Source organism: Bufo bufo, chromosome 5 (genome assembly GCF_905171765.1).
Source record: "Bufo bufo chromosome 5, aBufBuf1.1, whole genome shotgun sequence".
Taxonomy (NCBI): Eukaryota; Metazoa; Chordata; class Amphibia; order Anura; family Bufonidae; genus Bufo; species Bufo bufo.
The window spans coordinates 52,686,190-52,706,429 of NC_053393.1; the positions used below are offsets into that span (position 1 = coordinate 52,686,190).

Sequence of the window (20,240 nt, forward strand, 5' to 3'; positions counted from 1 at the left end):
CATTTCTACTAAAACCATTTCTCAAACTCTGATTCGGTTCCAAACCAGAGTTCGGGGAATGTTTTTTTTACAACTTACAACTCATAGGAGCCGATACATTCTAATACTGCGCGGAGCTCCTGCTCTGTACAGTATTAGAACAACGTTTTATGCAAATTGACTTGGGATGTTTTATCTGAAGTCGATTCCCTAATCCCTACTGATGACCTATCCGCTGGAAAGGTCATCAGACGATCGGTGAGGGTCCGACTACCTGTTTGAACTGGCTGCAGCACTTACACGCACGCCGCGGACTCTTCCTAGGCCAGTGACGTCACGCGGCCGCTGCGCAGCTCAGTCCCTTTCAAATGAACAGAGCTGAGCTGATAACACAACTACTGTACAATGGACGGAGCTGTGCTAGGAGTCAGACGCCCACCCATCACATCCCGAGGATAGGTCATCAGTATAAAAAAAAAAAAAAAGTCAGAAAACCCTTTACTAGACAGATGCACCATTCTGCCAGTTTCACCCCTGCTCATGTGACCATGTGCCATCTCCCTGCGTCAGACGCATGCGCTGTGTAGTCCAGATGCATACAGTGCATGCTCCTGTGCCCGCCAGCTTCAGTGTGGTTTGGGCTATGCTGCATAGAGGAGGGGTTGCCTACAATATCAGCCCAAAAGAGAGGAACGGAGCTCAATGGTGATGTGACTAATGGAGGTAACAGCCATCCCAGCAGATCTAACCACCACAGTGCCCATCTATAGGGCAGATTTGTAAGGGGTTCTGTCTCCCAGGAGCCGCGCCGATCAGCTGCTGGAAGAGGCAGCAGAGCTCCATCAACGTTGTGGCCGATTCCTAGGTCAGTGATGTCACCGTACATCGGTCACATGGTCCTAGGCACCGCTGAGTCCCATTCACGCAAATCCTGCTGAGCTGCAATACCAAGCACTGCCACTAAACAATGTGCAGCGCTGCGCTGTGAAGATAGAGGAGCCTATTCAAACAGCTGATCGGGGGGAGTGCTGGGAGCAGGACCCCCGCCGGTCTGATAATGATGGACTATTTATATAGAATTCTAGATAAACCCTTTAACACCACCAAAACTACTTACCTGGAAAACCTATTTAAAGTTCGCAGTGAGGCCGCCGGACTAAAAAGTCGGACATGCAGGACTTTTAGTCCAGCGCCCTTTCGCCGTGCACTACCGTGCTGCGCCGGAGCTCCGCCCCCATTATAGTCAATGGGGACAGAGCGGCGGCACGGCGGAATAGCGGAAGGACGGATCCGACAGGGTGAACAGCCTGCCAGATCCGTCCTGCCACATGTGTGAAAGTAGCCTTATTCTGAGCTGGAAAAAAAATCTGATGCGGAATCTGCTTCCGGATTCCTTGTGTTTTCCTAGGACGCAGTTTTGGTACCGAAGCGTTTTTTTTTCACCACATTTTTGGGTGCGGTTTTTGTCGTGGTTTTTCATCCTGCCCATTTCAATGGAAACTCTGGATGCGAAGCATGGACGGGTCACTGCTTTTTCTGCGGAGTGGTTTTTAAAAAGGCATGTGCAAAAAAAAAAAAAAAGGCCCATGCGACCTAAAAAGCGGTTTTTACCATTTAATTCCATGGAGATGAAGGGCAAGCATTTTCAGCATGGAATCCGCTCCGAAATCGTGAGGCCACGTCTGAACTGTGACTTGTGTCGTCCTGCTCCTTCACATGCTGGAACAGGAATGGCGCACGCCGCTGGAGACCGCCACTGACTACAATGGGTCCGCCATGTTTGTGTCATTTTTGGCCAGAATCTGGAGACCTCAACAGATGTGAACAAAGCTTCAGTGAATCGCAGACGAGGGCTGTCCGTGGTCTCCACACACCGCTCACGTACTTGGGCTACATGCACACGACCGTATGTGCTTTGCGATCCGCAAAAAAAAACCAAAAAAAAACACAACAACCGATGACGTCCGTATGGGCATCAGTTTTTTTTTTTTGCGGATCCATGCCTCTCCTTGTCCACAAAACAGATAAGAATAGGACATGTTATATTTTTTTTTGCGGGGCTACGGAACCGGACGGCACACGGGGGTGGGCTGTCTGCATTTTTTGCGGACCTATTGAAATGCATGTGTCCACATCCTATCTGCAAAAAAACGGAATGGACACGGAAACAAAATATGGTCGCGTGCATGAGGCCTTAAAGGGGTTATCCAGGAATTGATATTAATGACTGATCCTCAGGACAGGAATCATTATCACATGGGCAGTGGTCCGAGTTGTGGCACCCCGGCAGATCAGCTGGTCCGGGGAACCGCCACGCTCACTAGGGCTCCCGGGAGCGTTCCGAGCCCAGCGCCGTACAGGGGCCGTGCTTGGTATTGCAGCTCAGCCCCATTCACTTCAATGGCCATGTGAACGTCACTGGTCAAGAAAGAGGCGGCGGCGCTCACGGAATACCAGCCTCTCCAAACAGCTGCAGGGGCCCCAATCATCTGATATTGATTACCTTTCATCAATATTAATTATCGGAGAACAGGGTTGCCAACCAGAATTTTTCTTTTTTATGAACAATTATCCCAAAATCACAGACATCCAACATTTTTTATGGACAAATTGGTAAACTAATGATAAAGAGAAGTGATGCTAATAAGACCTGGAAAATGATGAGAATTACCCCCAAAAGAACCTACTCAAGTGCCACCAGCCTAAAAAAATAAATAAATAAATAGACTTTTTTCCCCCACAGATACAGGGAAAAAAGTCACCTATCTTTACAGATTGTTCAGAAATTTCTGGACGTTTGTCAACCCTTCTGGAGAAGCCCTTTAACCACTTCAGCCCCTATGGCTTAAAGAGGACCTTTCACCTGTATAAACTATGGGAACTGAGTATGCTGCCATATAGAGCGGCGCCCGGGGATCTCACTGCACTGACTATTATCCCCGGGCGCCGCTCCGTTCTCCCGTTATAGGCTCCGGTACCTTTGCTTTTTAAGTTATAGTAGGCGGGTCTTCCCTTGTCCTGTGGGCGTCTCCTTCTCCTAGGCTACAGCGCTGGCCAATCGCAGCGCACAGCTCACAGCCTGGGAGAAAAAACCTCCCAGGCTGTGAGCTGTGCGCTGCGATTGGCCAGCGCTGTAGCCTAGGAGACGCCCACAGGACAAGGGAAGACCCGCCTACTATAACTTAAAAAGCAAAGGTACCGGAGCCTATAACGGGAGAACGGCGCGGCGCCCGGGGATAATAGTCAGTGCAGTGAGATCCCCGGGCGCCGCTCTATATGGCAGCATACTCAGTTCCCATAGTTTATACAGGTGAAAGGTCCTCTTTAAACACCCTTAATGACCAGGCCACTTTTTACACTTCTGACCTACACTACTTTCACCGTTTATTGCTCGGTCATGCAACTTACCACCCAAATTAATTTTACCTCCTTTTCTTCTCACTAATAGAGCTTTCATTTGGTGGTATTTCATTGCTGCTGACATTTTTATTTTTTTTGTTATTAATCGAAATTTACCGAATTTTTTAAAAAAAAATAACATTTTTCACTTTCAGTTGTAAAATTTTGCAAAAAAAAACGAGATCCATATATAAATTTTTCTCTAAATTTATTGTTCTACATGTCTTTGATAAAAAAAAAATGTTCGGGTAAAAAAAAAAAATGGTTTGGGTAAAAGTTATAGCGTTTACAAACTATGGTACAAAAATGTGAATTTCCGCTTTTTGAAGCAGCTCTGACTTTCTGAGCACCTGTCATGTTTCCTGAGGTTCTACAATGGCCAGACAGTACAAACACCCCACAAATATCACCATTTCGGAAAGTAGACACCCTAAGCTATTCGCTGATGGGCATAGTGAGTTCATAGAACTTTATTTTTTGTCACAAGTTAGTGGAAAATGATGAATTTTTTATATATTTTTTTTTCCTTACAAAGTCTCATATTCCACTAACTTGTGACAAAAAATAAAAACTTCCATGAACTCACTATGCCCATCAGCGAATACCTTGGGGTGTCTTCTTTCCAAAATGGGGTCACTTGTGGGGTAGTTATACTGCCCTGGCATTCTAGGGGCCCAAATGTGTGGTAAGTAGGTAAATGACCTGTGAAATCCTAAAGGTGCTCTTTGGAATATGGGCCCCTTTGCCCACCTAGGCTGCAAAAAAGTGTCACACATCTGGTATCTCCGTACTCAGGAGAAGTTGGGCAATGTGTTTTGGGGTGTATTTTTACATGTACCCATGCTGGGTCAGAGAAATATCTCTGTAAATGACAACTTTTTAAAAAAATTTATACAAAGTTGTCAATTTACAGAGATATTTCTCTCACCCAGCATGGGTATATGTAAAAATACACCCCAAAACACATTGCCCTACTTCTTCATACCACATGTGTGACACTTTTTTGCAGCCTAGGTGCGCAAAGGGGCCCAAATTCCAATGAGAATCTTTACGATTTCACAGGACATTTTTTACGCATTTGGATTCCAAACTACTTCTCACGCTTTAGGGCCCCTAGAATGCCAGGGCAGTATAAATACCTCACAAGTGACCCCATTTTGGAAAGAAGACACCCCAAGGTATTCCGTGAGGGGCATGGCGAGTTCCTAGAATATATATTTTTTGGCACAAGTTAGTGGAAAATTATTTTTATGATTTTTTTTTATTTATTTTTTTCTCTTACAAAGTCTCATATTCCACTAACTTGTGACAAAAAATAAACTCGCCATACCCCTCAGCGAATACCTTGGGGTGTCTTCTTTCCAAAATGGGGTCAGTTTTAGGGGCCCTAAAGCGTGAGAAGAAGTCTGGAATATAAATGTCTAAAAAATGTTACGCATTTGGATTCCGTGAGGGGTATGGTGAGTTCATGTGAGATTTTATTTTTTGTCACAAGTTAGTGGAATATGAGACTTTGTAAGAAAAAACAAAAAAATCAATTTCCGCTAACTTGGGCCAAAAAAAATAAAAATCTTCTATGAACTTGCCATGCCCCTCAAAAGTGATCTTTATAGCGCCGCAGCGATTTTACGGTGTTTTTGCAGTGATCAGAAAAAAAAACATTTCTGTCACTGCGGTGGGGCGGACTGAACGCAAGTGTGCGCACAAGACCAGGCCTGATCGGGCGAACACTGCGTTTTTGGTAGAGCCTATAGAACATGTCCAATTCTTGTCCGCAATTGCGGACAAGAAAAGGCATTTTCTATATAGTTCTGGCAATGTGCGCATCCGCAAAACACATACGGACGTCTGAATGGAGCCTGACAGGGGGGTGATCAATGACAGGGGGGTGATCAATGACAGGGGGGTGATCAGGGAGATCACCCCCCTGTCATTGATCACCCCCCTGTAAGGCTCCATTCAGACGTCCGTATGTTTTTTGAGGATCCGATCCATGGATCCGTAAAACACATACGGACGTCTGAATGGAGCCTTACAGGGGGGTGATCAGGGGTGAATAAGGGGTTAATAAGTGACAGGGTGGGGGGTGTAGTGTAGTGGTGTTTGGTGCTACTTTACTGAGCTACCTGTGTCCTCTGGTGGTCGATCCAAGCAAAGGGGACCACCAGAGGACCAGGTATATTAGACGCTGTTATCAAAACAGCGTCTAATATACCTTTAAGGGGTTTAAAAAAATAAAAAATCGGATCTACAGCCTGCCAGCAAATGATCGCCGCTGGCAGGCTGTAGATCCACTCGATTACCTGCAGTTCCTGTGAACGCGCGCACTGGCGAGATGACTCGCCAGCGCGTCCACTCGGAATAACAGGGCCACCGCAAAGACGCAATCCTGCGTACGGCGGTCCTGTAGTGGTTAATGTGCGTCTTCCACGCTCTGTGGGGACACCACGGAAGCACAACCTATTTTTTTCCACGACCATGGATCCCTCACGCCGCTCCCCATTATTGTACCCCTCAGAGGCCACGTTCATGGCCGATCGTGGCCAGTAAAATAAATAAAAAAAATGAATGAAATAATACTTGCCTCATTCATTTGCTCGCGACGAGCCGGCCACCGCCATCTTGATTAAAGATCTAGTGCGACATCTCGCACATCCCATGATAACGTCACTGCACACAGGATTTCGTGCGAGATCAATCAAGATGGAGGTGGACGGCTCGTCGCGAGGTTAGTATGATTTTCTTTTTTACCGCCATTCAGGGAAAAATCTATTCGCTACCACAAAGCACGAGTGAATTCAGGTTTGCGGCGAATCAAATCTCTGAAATTCGGATCAAAGTTCACTTTGTGGGAAAAGTGGAGTAAACACCGGACATATAAAAGGACTGAACGGCCTTTACATGGGTCTAATATCACGTAACCAATCAGAGCTCAGCTTTTATTTTCTCCGAGCAGTTTGAGAGATGAAAGCTGAGCTCTGATTGGTTGCTATTCGCCAGTTTTGAGGCCTAGCGCTGACTAGTATCTGGAGGAAACGCTCTTCACCACACAAAATGGAGCAGCCCTTTTATCGCCATGACTCCATGCCGTTCTCAGAAGGCAGCACTCCCGCCCGGAGCCGGCACTACATATGGCGGTATCAGTCCCTCCTCACATGGCCGCAGGCCGCGGCCTGTCACACAGACTAGTCGGCGCTCGGCTCAGCTACATGATTTACCTCTTTGACGGATAAGAACTCGAGAAGCGGGAAGACCAGGTGCCGGTCCAGAAAATGCGCGATCCTGGTGGTCAGATCGTAGTCCGCCATGGTTGCCGGCGTGAAGAGGAAGGTTTCAAAAACCACAAAACTTTATTAAACGGACAGGAAAGAGCCGCTGAGAGCCGTGGCCTGGCGTGGTGACGTAGGCGCGATAGAGGGAAAGACTCCGACAAAATGGTGGCGCACTCACAGACACATGGTGAGTGCGCCACCATTTTGTCGGAGCCTGTCCACATTTCATGTTCTTCCAGTTTACTTCTGCCACTGAGAACCAGAAAATGAATATTTCAGCTCAATAATACAGTTTTCCATTGAGCCCTGTGTTATAGTCGCAGGGTCTGTTATGGCATGTCTATTTGGTAGAGGATCCACAGCAGAAATCCATGGGGTAAGGGTCCATTCACACGACTGTATTTCTGGGCCTGCATCTGTTCAGCGATTTTGCGGAACGGGTGCGGATCCATTCATTTCAATGGGGCCGCACAAGATACAGACAGGACGAGTGACTTTTAATTTTAAAAAATGCATAAAAATAGACATATTAGATATCGCCGCGTCTGTAACGAGCAGCTCTATAAAAATATCACATGACCTACACCCTCAGATGAACGCCGTAAAAAAGTAAAAACTGTGCCCCAAAAAAGTACAATATTGAAGGATCAAAAAATCACATGTACCCAAAAATGGGTACCAATAAAAACATCAACTGTTCCCGCAAAAAAAACTGCCTCTACATAAGACGATTGGCAGAAAAGTAAAAACAAAAATATGGCTTTCAGAAAATAGAGACACAAAAACAAATTTTTTTTTTCAAAATGCTTTTTATCTGTATTTTGCAGACTGTAAAATACATGTGGTTGTGTGCATGCAGCTTTCCTGTCAGAGCTCTTTCCTCTTCCGGACACAGGGCGTATAGGTACGCCCTTATGTCCTGGTACTTAAGGACACAGGGCGTTTCGATCGGAACCCGGTGCCTGCTGAAATCATTGAGCAGGCACCTGGTGCATTTTTTCCCCTTTTTTTTAGTTAGTCTTTTTTTCTTTTTCTGTTAGTTTTAGGGATAAGTACGTGAACACCCGTGCCCCCACACACACACGCACACTGAATAAAGATTTACACGCACACGCAGACACACACTCCCCTATGGCCCGCCGGACGTTATCGGCCGAGGAGGCATACGCCCAGCTTGCCTCTGAGTCCGAGAGTCCTAGTGAGGACGAGGATGACCCCACTTTCCTGTTGTCATCCGCGTCCTCATCATCTAGCGATGATGATGAACCCCCAAGGCGACGGAGACGCCGCCAGGCGGAGCAAGGTGACCGCCATGCTAGGGACCCTGTGGCCCACCCTAGTACGAGTAGCTCTGGGGCTCGTACTAGTTTTCCGGCCCACCAGTTAAATCCACCTGAGTCCCCTGCCGGTGAACTTGTCTGGTGTACCCCAGAGCCAGGGGCGTAGCTACAGGCTCCTGGGCCCTGGTACAAGAGTTCAGCTTGGGCCCCCCTTTCCTCAGTTGATTAGATTTGAGCCCGTGATTCCTGAGTTTGTAGGCCAATCAGGAATCCAGATTTCCACAGTTGGCTTCACTGAATATGACTTTTTTAGTCTTTTTTTTCAGTGACCAACTGGTAAATCTAATGGTGGATCAGACGAACCTGTACGCCCAACAGTTCGTTGCTCAACACCCGGGCTCCTTTTTGGCCAGGCCCGGTGGCTGGACCCCGGTCAGTGCAGCCGAGATGAGGACATTTTGGGGCCTCGTACTGCACATGGGCCTAGTCAAGAAACCTAGTGTCAGGCATTACTGGAGTGGGGACGTCCTCTACCAGACCCCACTTTACAGTACGGCCATGACACGTACCTGGTTTGAGGCCATCCGGAAATGTCTGCATTATTCCGATAATGCAGCATGTCCCCCCCGAGGTGATCCTGCCTATGACCGCCTGTACAAAATCAGGCCGGTCATCGATCACTTTGGGGCCAAATTTGTACAGGCCTATGTACCTGGAAGGGAGGTCGCGGTTGATGAGTCTCTCATTGCGTTCAAGGGGAGACTCAGTTTCCGCCAATACATTCCCACAAAGCGGGCGAGGTATGGCGTGAAGCTGTACAAACTTTGTGAGAGTACCTCAGGGTACACTTACAAGTTTCGTGTGTACGAGGGGCGAGATTCCCGTATTCAACCCCCAGAATGTCCCCCCACTCTGGGTGTTAGCGGGAAACTTGTGTGGGACCTTATGCACCCACTGCTAGATAAGGGTTACCACCTGTACGTGGATAACTTTTATACTAGTATCCCCTTGTTCCAGTCCCTCGCCGCCAGCTCCACGTCCGCTTGTGGGACCGTGCAGAAAAATTAACGCGGCCTCCCTGCCCACCCCCTCCAGGTACCTATCCCCAGGGGTAAGACCCGTGCCCTTACCAGTGAAAACCTGTTGCTGGTCAGACATAAGGACAAGAGGGATGTCCTTGTACTGTTCACAATTCATGGTAACGGCATCACCCCTGTCCCTGTGCGAGGTACCGCGGCAACGGTCCTCAAGCCCGATTGTATCGTCGACTACAATCGGTATATGGGAGGAGTTGATCTCTCTGATCAAGTCCTCAAGCCATATAACGCCATGCGCAAAACCCGGGCATGGTACAAAAAAGTTGCGGTCTACTTGGTGCAGGTTGCCTTGTACAACTCTTTTGTGCTGTCCCCGAGCGCTGGCAACACAGGGACATTCCTTCAGTTCTATGAGGCAGTCCTCAAGGCCCTGATCTTTTCTGACTGGGAAAGAGCAGGCCGGAGTACCTCGGGAACTGTAGGCGCCCGGATCGTCCCTGTCCAACACTTTCCAGGTGTGGTCCCCCATACTGGAAAGAAGGGATGAACCCAAAAAAAGTGCAGTGTGTGTCGCAGGACACCACTACTCAGTGCGACACGTGCCCCGATCATCCGGGCCTCTGCATTGACGGTTGCTTCAGGGATTATCACACTTCCATGGAGTACTAAATTTATATCCTAATTTAGCCACTGACAATCGGATAAAAAAACTGGTTCTCAGACTTGAGATACCAAAAAAAATTGTAAAAACTAAAATAAATTAAAAAAAAGGATACAAATTAGGTATAATCTCCTCTATAACAATAATCGGTAATAATCGGTAATAATCTCCTCTATAACAATACCCCATGACCTAGCCCCCCAGATTAACACGGTCCAAAAAAGAAAAAACGGTCCAAAAACAGAACTTTTTTTGTCACCTTACATAACAAAAAGTTTAATAGCAAGCGAACAAAAAGTCATATAGCCCCCAAAATAGTGCCAATAAAACCGTCCTCTCATCCCGCAAAAAATGAGCCCCTACATAAGATAATCGGCTAAAAAAACTAAAATAAAAAATGACTCTTAGACTTTAGAGATACCCAAAAAATAATTTGTATCAAAAAGGATAATATAGTCTAAAACCTAAATAATTGTAAAAAAAGTAGACTTATTAGGTATCGCCGCGGCCGTAAGAATCTCCTCTATAAAAATACCCCATGACCTAACCCCCCAGATTAACACGGTCAAAAAAAAAAACAGTGCCAAAACAGCTATTTTTGGCACTTTTCCATTTCAATCCGTTTTTTCCGGTAACAAAGCAAGGGTTAACAACCAAACAAAACTTAATATTTATTACCCTGATACTGCAGTTTACAGAAACACCACATTATAGAAGTAGAGAAATTGAAACTTGGAAATTAGCAATTTTTTACAAATTTTTTGTAAATTTGGTATTCTTTATAAATAAAAATTAATTTTTTGGACTTCATTTTACCAGTGTCATGAAGTACAATATGTGACGAAAAAACAGTCTCAGAATGGCCTGGATAAGTCAAAGCGTTTTAAAGTTATCACCACTTAAAGTGACACTGGTCAGATTTGCAAAAAATGGCCAAGTCCTTAAGGTGAAATAAGGCAGGGTCCTTAAGGGGTTAACAGTAGGTTTTACAGGCTGGTGAAAATTAAAGGATGCAGCTGAGCATGTGCGACCACCTCAGTGGAGTGGACAAAGAAATAATGAAAAAAAAACACATAGATTTTATTGAGTAACTCAGTATAAGGCCTCATGCACACGACCGTTGTTTGGGTCCGCATCCGAACCGCAGTTTTTGCGGCTCGGGTGCGGACCCATTCACTTCAATGGGGGGCGCAAATGATTCAGACAGCACTCCGTGTGCTGTCCGCATCCATTGCTCCGTTCCCTGGCCCCGTCAAAAAAATATAGCATGTCCTATTCTTATCCGTTTTGCAGACAAGAATAGGCATTTCTAAAATGGGCCGCCCGTTCCGCAAATTGCGGAAGGCACACAGACGGCTTCCGTTTTTTTGCGGATCCGCGGTTTATGGACCGCTAAAAACGGAATGGTCATGTGCATGAGGCCTAATACAGGAGATGCCGATCCACAATGACCAGGATCGGAGATAACTCCGATCCTGTTATTTTATTTAAACCAAAATAGAACGGTAGATAATTAATGATGTCGTCACTACAGTTACAGAAACTGAAAAGAGTAAATGGTGATGCTTATTAAGACGTAACTTTTAATCAGTCCAATTAATAATAGTCCCTTACGGTGTATCAAGACAAAAACAAAAACAATGTTTGGCTGCTCAGAGTACTCAATAAACCTCAAGCATAAAGGTGCACGGCGGCACCAAAAGAATAATAACCGATAGTCCTACCAGATAATATGGTTCACCCGGACATCGTAGAATCACAGCGGTAGGTATGATCCTAAAAGAGAAAGCAAATACCAGACAGGTGCAAACAGAGGGGCTCTAGATCCCTAGACGGCCCTAGGGTACGGGTGCTATACTGACCCTAATGACCTAGCCACGGAGCACCCATCCTGAGAAGAACGACCCCGTCCGGAACCTTGCCCTCAAGCTACTTGGCCCTAAGATGGGGGAACCTTGTAGCAAATAGGGATACCGCCAGTCCGGTAGGCCGGTGCGACTGTTGAGGCAGTGAGATAACCTGTCTGCCAGCAGTCGCCCGCCCGGAATTTAAATACAGGCCCGGTCTCATAACGAGGCCTGAGATGCAGCGCGGTGACGTCAGGCTGGATTACTGGCGCTTCACCGCGCATGCGCTTGATACCAGAAGTGTCTGCCTATAGAGGAGTTCCGTGATGACGCGTGCCAATGCTAGCGCGTCATCAGGAAATGGCCACAGAGCGCATCGCTGACGTAGGATGTTTAAATGTCACGTGACCTAGTTGCCAGGGATGGTTCATGGTTACACCGTAAACCCATGGGTAGTTTCAGGTGTAGTGGCTGCATCACCTGTAACACAATACAGACTGGCAAGGTTTTTTACAGCGTTAACCTACAACGGTCCTTTCCTATAAAGGATTTCATCAATTGCCGGTCTCGGGGTGTCATATATAAAATCATATGCGACTGCCCAATGGAATATGTGGGTAAAACGAAGCGTGAACTGCGTAGACGCATTGGGGAACACCTAGGGGACATTGGCATTAAGAGGGACACGGCTGTGTCCCGCCATGTTAATGATCACCACCTTGGTAATCCCAAATGCATTAAAGCTATGGGCATCGGAGTTGTTTCACCACTGATTCGTGGTGGCGATTGGGACCGGACTCTACTACAGCATGAGGCCCGGTGGATCCACACACTACGCACGGTATTCCCCTCTGGGCTGAATGAACAGCTGTGCTTTAGCTGTTTCATTTAAGGCCATTACAGTAACTGTGCCCTGCCACCCATAGACCTGGCACATTACTATGATAATGATTCTCTTCACCTGTTTTTATACATTATTACCATTGTGTGTAAACCTCTGTGCACCTGATCTTATGTTATAGGTCCGTTGGGCTTATTTACCCTTTTGATATCCTAATGCCATATAATGCCCCCTATTTAGAACACCGTCCTGTATGCAGGACCGCGCTGTTACGGATTGCCGGCAGCTTGTCCCGGTTACCTGGCAACTAGCCGCAACTAGGTCACGTGACATTTAAGCATCCTACGTCAGCGATGCGCTCTGTGGCCATTTCCTGATGATGCGCTAGCATTGGCACACATCATCACAGAACTCCTCTATAGGCAGACACTTCTGGTATCAAGCACCTGCCGCGCATGCGCGGTGAAGCGGCAGTAATCCAGCCTCACGTCACTGCGCTGCGTCTCAGGCCTCGTTATGAGACCGGGCCTGTATTTAAATTTAAAGGCGGGCGGCTGCTGGCAGACAGGTTATCTCACTGCCTCAACAGTCGCACCGGCCTACCGGACTGGAGGTATCCTTATTTACTACAAGGTTCCCCCATCTTCTGGCAAGTGCTTCACATCTAAGGTACTTGCACAGGCCCTGCATATGGGAGTGAAGCTTAAACTTTGAGCTACCACTTCTACCCAAACAGCCGGAATTATCTTCCTGGCACCTATGTATATAGTGTACTATAATTTATTTGTACATCTATCGAACCTTTTTGCCCTTCTGGATTTTGATTTTTACCTGTCCAGTACATGTTTCCCCTGATGAGAATCAAATCGAAACATGCATGTAGGGATTAGCTGCACTAGGGCACTATAGGGCCAAGTAGCTTGAGGGCAAGGTTCCGGACGGGGTCGTTCTTCTCAGGATGGGTGCTCCGTGGCTAGGTCCAGGGCCGCTGATAGGCCAGTACAGCTGGCCCAGTTGTACCGGGCCCGGCTGGCAGGGGGGCCCGGGCTGCCGACTCCCGAGCCATTTTAATTTTTTTGCTGTCAGTGGGCTGGCTCCAGTAACAGCAGGCAGTGTGGGGGCGGCGCTCACTCACTGACGTCACACGCCTGCTCCTCCCACTAGGCGGCGCAGGCGCGTGACGTCAGTGAGTGAGCGCTGCCGCCCGCACTTGTTACTGGAGGCTGGAGGGTGGAGGGAGGAGGCAGGAGCTGAATGTAAGGTAGTATTTTAGTAAAGAGATGAGCGCTGTGCCTGTGCTAAAATTAAAGTTACTGTCTGCAGCCTGCACGGCTGCACCGATTTATTAATGTATACTACTGTGAGTGGCGGGGGGGGATCTATATGGATGACGTCATGACGGCACTGTTATAGGGAGGGCGGGGGATCCGTGGATGGCACTGTTATGGGGGGGAGGGTCTGTCATGTGGATGACACTTATGGGGGGGGGCCGGGGGGTCTGTGGATGACACTTATGGGGGGGATCTGTGGATGGCACCATTATGGAGGGGGATCTGTGGATGACACTGTTATGGGGGGGATCTGTGGATGACACTGTTATGGGGGGATCTGTGGATGACTGTTATGGGGGGGATCTGTGGATGGCACTGTTATGGGGGGATCTGTGGATGGCACTGTTATGGAGGGGGATCTGTGGATGGCACTGTTATGGAGGGTATCTGTGAATGGCACTGTTATGGAGGGGTATCTGTGGATGACACATAGCATAAGATGCTATATACGGTATGTGTCATCCACAGATCCCCCTCTATAACAGTGCCATCCACAGATCCCCCCATAACAGTGCCATCCACAGATCCCCCCATAACAGTGCCATCCACAGATCCCCTCCATAACAGTGCCATCCACAGATCCTCTCCATAACAGTGCCATCCACAGATCCACTCCATAACAGTGCCATCCACAGATCCCCTCCATAACAGTGCCATCCACAGATCCCCTCCATAACAGTGCCATCCACAGATCCCCTCCATAACAGTGCCATCCACAGATCCCCTCCATAACAGTGCCATCCACAGATCCCCTCCATAAAAGTGCCATTCACAGATCCCCTCCATAACAGCGCCATTCACAGACGACCCCCCAGCGCCATAAATATCACTTGTAGACAAATCTGCATGTTGTTTCAAGGCGGCGTCTGGGGAGGGGCCAAGGGCGGGGCCAGGGGTGTGGCTGAAGGAGGGATCAGGGGGTGGAGCTGAAGGGGGCCCCGTCATGTATGCTGTACGGGGCCCCATGATTTCTATCAGCGGCCCTGGCTAGGTCATTAGGGCCAGTATAGCACCCGTACCCTAGGGCCGTCTAGGGATCTAGAGCCCCTCTGTTTGCACCTGTCTGGTACTTGCTTTCTCTTTTAGGATCATACCTACCGCTGTGATTCTACGATGTCTGGATGAACCATATTATCTGGTAGGACTATCGGTTATTTTTCTTTTGGTGCCGCCGTGCACCTTTATGCTTGAGGTTTATTGAGTACTCTGAGCAGCCAAACATTGTTTTTGTTTTTGTCTTGATACACCGTAAGGGACTATTATTAATTGGACTGATTAAAAGTTACGTCTTAATAAGCATCACCATTTACTCTTTTCAGTCTATTTTATTTAAACCCCTCAGATGCCATAGCGACAGCGATCTAAAGTTGTATGTACCCCAAAGTTGTGCCAATACAATCTACAGCTCATGCCACAAAAACGAGCCCTCAGGCAGCTCTGTAGACATAGTAACATTGTTTATAAGATTGAAAAGAGACATTTGTCCATCCAGTTCGGCCTGTCATCCTGCAAGTTGATCCAGAGGAAGGAAAAAAAAAAAAACTGTGAGGTAGAAGCCAATTTTCCTCACTTTAGGGGAAAAGAAATGTCCTTCCCGACTCCAATCAGGCATCAGAATATCTCCCTGGATCAACGACCCCTCTCTAGTAGCTATAGCCTGTAATATTATTACACTCCAGAAATACATCCAGACCCCTCTTGAATTCCTTTATTGTCGAAAAAAAAACTATGGGTCTCAGAATATGGCAATGTAAAGAAAGTTGTTTTTTTTTAAGTAATAAAACATAGTGACAACTATATAAATTTGGCATTGCCATAATTATACCGTACTTTCAGGCAAAATAAAGTCACCCTTATCATAGTGAACTCCGAAATAACAAAACACAAAAAACAATGGCGAATGGTGTTTTTTTTTTTCAATTTCACCTTACCAATTTTTTTCAATTTTCCAATACAAGATATGGTGAATTAAACTGTCCCACAAAAAGTCCTCATATGACTATGTGAATGGCAAATTAAAATCTTGTGGCCCGGGGGCTGCTGAGGGAAGATGGCTGCCTAGTCCTCAGCTCTCCCAGCCACAGACAGAATACAGCAGCTCACAGCATAAGAAACCGGCGCAGAGCACCTCAAAGCGGGTCTCTATCCCATCCTGAGTCGGAGGTCATCATTAGGGATCCTTCCTGTATCGGGTGTGCGCCGGAGACATCGAGTCCACACCATCACGTGCACTTAGTCAACACAGTGTGCAACGGGATCCGTTGTTGCACGGCACCAGGTGAGGAGGACGGCGCAGCACTAAGCAGCGAGACCCAGCGCTGACACTCCCGCTTTAAACCAACTGCAGGATCGGCCCTCCAGAATGGCACTGCTGCGGGCGGGCCTGAAAGGGATTTTCATAAATCTTACTTTTGATACATCACAGATTAGACATATATTATACAAGCCTCATCTCTTGTGGCATGCAGCACATCGAATTAGCGCATATCACACCCTGCCAGTGCTGGACACAATAGCAGCCTCCCTGAACAAAGGAGCTATTTAACATCTGACCTCACATACAATGAAACGAACTGAGATAACCTACTCAACTTATTAGCATGTAGAGAAAAACCTGTTCAATGTAAAATAAGCTTTTGTCATGTATTGTATACAGCAGATACTAGCATTGTTTAACAAAGTTTCAACTGTATCTTCACAAACATGTCTCCCAAGGCCTGCTGAGAACTATTAGGATTGTTCCAATTGGATCTTGAGAGACAATATGCGCCCACCCACAATGAACCCTATAAATATGTGCTGGGAAATAAAGATGTCAGATATTTAACAACCTAAGTTCGGTCTGGGCTGGTTATTTATCTCTCTGATCAGAAGCAAATGGGATATTCGTTGCACAGGGAAATATTCACAGGTTGGAGGTCTGATGCCTCATCATATAACCATCATAAACCTGCCTGAAGAAAACCGCTAACAGTTCGGGCCGAAAGTGGTAGTCCCTGTCACAGCAGACATTTTGACCACGTGGAGCGATTCAGATCATTGAAAGCAGCGGTCCCACGACAGTGTGTGTATAAAGGCGGCTCAGCGTGCAGAGGAGTCACGGAGATACGTGGATTGAGGTGAGGGGGTCAACGCAGCATTAAGAAGCGGGATACCTAGCTGTTAATCTACCTAATAACCGCAGGAGCGGTTTTCAAGCATAGAAGTATAGCGGGCAACCATAGTATAATAACTCCTCGTTTTGATGGCCATCTTGGACACATGCGGCTCCTCAGTTATAGCTGGGGAAAGTGATAACACTCCAGTGTAGCTGCATTCTAAATCCCTCTGCCAGTTTCAGGGCTTTCACGCACACAAGGGGGTTGAAAAAATGAATAGAGGGTCTAAATCGACCAAAAGCCTCTGCTCTAAGGACGCTAACGGATTTCTTTGATTCTGCAGACCCTTCCGGAGTAGACCAAAATGAATCAGCACCTCCCTCACCGCATCCTACAAGCCCTACTTTATCAAACACAGACCCCCCAGGAGACGAAGCTGTCTCCTCTCGGACACGGGATAACCTCTTCACCAACAGGGGAGTGGGTGAAGAAAGTGCGAAAAGGAGATCTGCCACTTCGCCATCTTTGTTTCCTAACAGCAAAAGCTCGATCTCCAAAAAGGGCTACGTGCAAAGTGATGAGGAAATAATCTCTACAGTATTGCCTCAATATGATATCTCACAATTTCCAGCGTCCTCAGCTCCTGTAACAGAGGACACTTTAAAAGATATGCTCACTCTATTGCAAAATGGAATTAATACATCTGTTTCGTCCCTTATTCAGAAAATTCAAGTCAATGTCTCCGACTCTCTGACCACTTGGAACGTAAAATGGCAGAATTTTCTAACGCACATAACCAGCTGGTGGATGCACACAATGTCTTAGAAGATGTCAAATGGCTCAAAACCAAAGCTACAGATGCAGAAGATAGGTCCAGATGTAATAACATCAAAATTAGGGGCATACCAGAGGAAATCTCTACCCCTGAATTTATGGACTATCTTAAATGCCTTTTCCAGACCGTGGTGCCCAATCTGACCCCTATGGATCTTACTCTGGACAGAGTGCATAGGATCCCCAAATCTAAAGCAGCTCCAGAAAAAGCTTCACGAGACACACTAGTGAGAGTAAATTTTTATCATGTTAAGGAGCTTATTTTATTTGAGGTATGCAAAGTGAGAAGTGGAACCTGCAAGACGGAAGAAAATCACCCCAACGCTCCCGTCATCATCTGGCGCCCACAATCTAGCCCGAATGGTCCACAGTTTCTGTCAGACAAAAGCTGGGATGAAAAGTTGATGTTGAGGGGACCCAAGGCCCGGGTCTGTGATGATACCAATATAGCCTTATGTTCTCCATTTCTTTTTTTATCTCCTCAGGTTTCTCATTACCGTTTTACCAAGTATTCTGTGGGACTGATATTCTCCCTCCCTAGATGCTTAGACTTGGTCTCAGCTTTTACCAGAGACTGGCAAGCTATGTAAGATGGTTCTCATTAAGAGTTTATGTTACTAGTCGTTATTTTTTTTATATATTTTTTCTGTTACCAGGTACATCGCTCTTTTTAGAAGTGGTGCAGGTTGGCGTGACTGCTCGCGGGAGTGGAACAAGGACGGCATACTTTATGCTTCTAATGTGGTTATAACTATTGCCTCTTTGAATGTGAAGGGTCTTAATAGTCCCTTCAAAAGGAGTATGGTCTGGAAGGAAGCTAGAAATCTCCGATGTGAGATATTATTCATACAAGAAACTCACTTCAATAAAGACGCCCAAATTTACAAACAGGAGGTTCCCTTCATATCTTCATGGCTTCCGGCCTTACCAAACGTAAGGGGGTAGCCTTATTGATTAAAAATAATGTAGCCTTTTCGCTTCATGACACAATAGAGGATCCACACGGTCGTAATATAGGGTTAATCTGTGATATAAATTATTTTACATATACCCTTTTCAATGTGTATTTTCCCAACAGACATCAACCAAGATTCTGGGGGTCTCTCCGGTCCAGGATAGAATTGATGAGCAAAGGGATTCTGGTGGTGGGAGGGGATTTTAACTCCATTTTGGATAATCAATTGGAGACTTTTACCCCTGGGAGGCATCTCTCCACTCTTGCAAAGTCTTTAACAGAAGAGGGATATTATGACGTGTGGCGTTGTCAGCATGGTAGTGAAAGGGACTATACCTTTTTTTCCTCCCCCCATCACTCGTACTCCCGGATCGACTTTTCTCTAGTGAATAAAATATCCCTACTTCAGGTAGTCTCCTATTATATTATGTCTATCACGTGGTCTGATCACTCCCCCATTTCTCTCACGTTAGCAGAAAAATAGTCATTCCCCCTCCCATCTCAATGGCGCCTTAACGATGTAATACTTACCCATCCAGACTATAGAGATAGACTGAGTTCAGCTCTTGCTTCATACTTTGAAACTAATGCAACCCCTGATATGGATCCCCAGGCATTGCGGAATACGCATAAGGTGGTGAAGAGGGGTACTCACATCCATTGCTGTGCACAGATGAAGAGGAAATGTAACCAGGAGATTAATGATATTCTCTCCAGTATTCATCAAATTGAAACCCTAAATAAAGCCTCTGTACATGCCTCCCATTCCATAACCCTGAGGGATCTTAGGCAGTGCCTACAAGTAATTCTTGCAACCAGTGCCGTCTTTAATATTGATTGGACCCTGGGCAAGAATTTACTTGGGCCCCCTGGATCCTGCCCCCCCCCCCACTTGCTATACAGCAGCACTTACCTGTCACGCCCAGGGCCTCCAGGTGACGTCTCCTCTCTGTCATCATCTTCTCTGTAGATCTTCTCTCTCATCATCTTCTCCACTCGGTCTGGACAACTTCTCTCAGCCGCCTCGTCTCTGCAGAGTGTGACACACAGACATCTTAGCTTCCTCACATTCTATCATTATCCCCCAACTGGAGTCCCCACAGTGTTATCCTGCTGCTTGCTTTGCCCCCCCCCCCCCCCCAGGGGTGTAGCTATTGTGGGTGCAGAGGTAGCAGTCGCTACCGGGCCCAGGAGCATGAAGGGGCCCAAAGACCCTTGTGCCACATAAGACAAACAAAGCACTGAGGGAAGGGGGGCCCAAGCTGAACTCTTGCACCGGGGCCCATGAGCCTTTAGTTCCACCCCTGCCCCCCCCCCCCCCAATACCCCCAAATACTATCCTGAAGAAACATTACTGCCCTCCATAGTAATAGTGGTCCTCATAGTCCCACCAATAGTAATTCCCTTCTAGAATGCCCTCATTAGTAACACTGCCCCAACCGTGATAATGCTCCTCAACAATGCCCCCATTATTAGAAGAGCCCTCCCATATTAATAATACCCTCACAGAGTCCCCAGTAGAAATAAGGCCCCCTATTGTTCCCCCAGTGGTAATAAAGCTCCCTACAGACCCCTCAGTAGTAATAAGGCCCCCATAGTGCGCTTAGTAGAAATAAGGCGGATCTATAAGACCCTCCTATAGAGCCCCCAGTAGTAATAAGACCGCCTATAATGTCCCCTGGATCTGCAGTGCCCCCTGCAGTTAT

At 46.9% G+C, this 20,240-nt stretch overlaps 1 protein-coding gene across 1 annotated transcript in view; it reads right to left on the minus strand.

Moving 5' to 3' along the window:
* Positions 1 to 6,736, minus strand: part of EIF3E (eukaryotic translation initiation factor 3 subunit E) — a 51,810-nt gene extending 45,074 nt beyond the window's left edge. Inside the window, exon 1 of the mRNA XM_040432117.1 lies at positions 6,597 to 6,736. Coding sequence (XP_040288051.1) covers positions 6,597 to 6,686 — 90 coding nt within the window. The 5' untranslated portion in view covers positions 6,687 to 6,736. The remainder of the gene's footprint in view (positions 1 to 6,596) is intronic.
* Between the last annotated feature and the right edge of the window lie 13,504 nt (positions 6,737 to 20,240).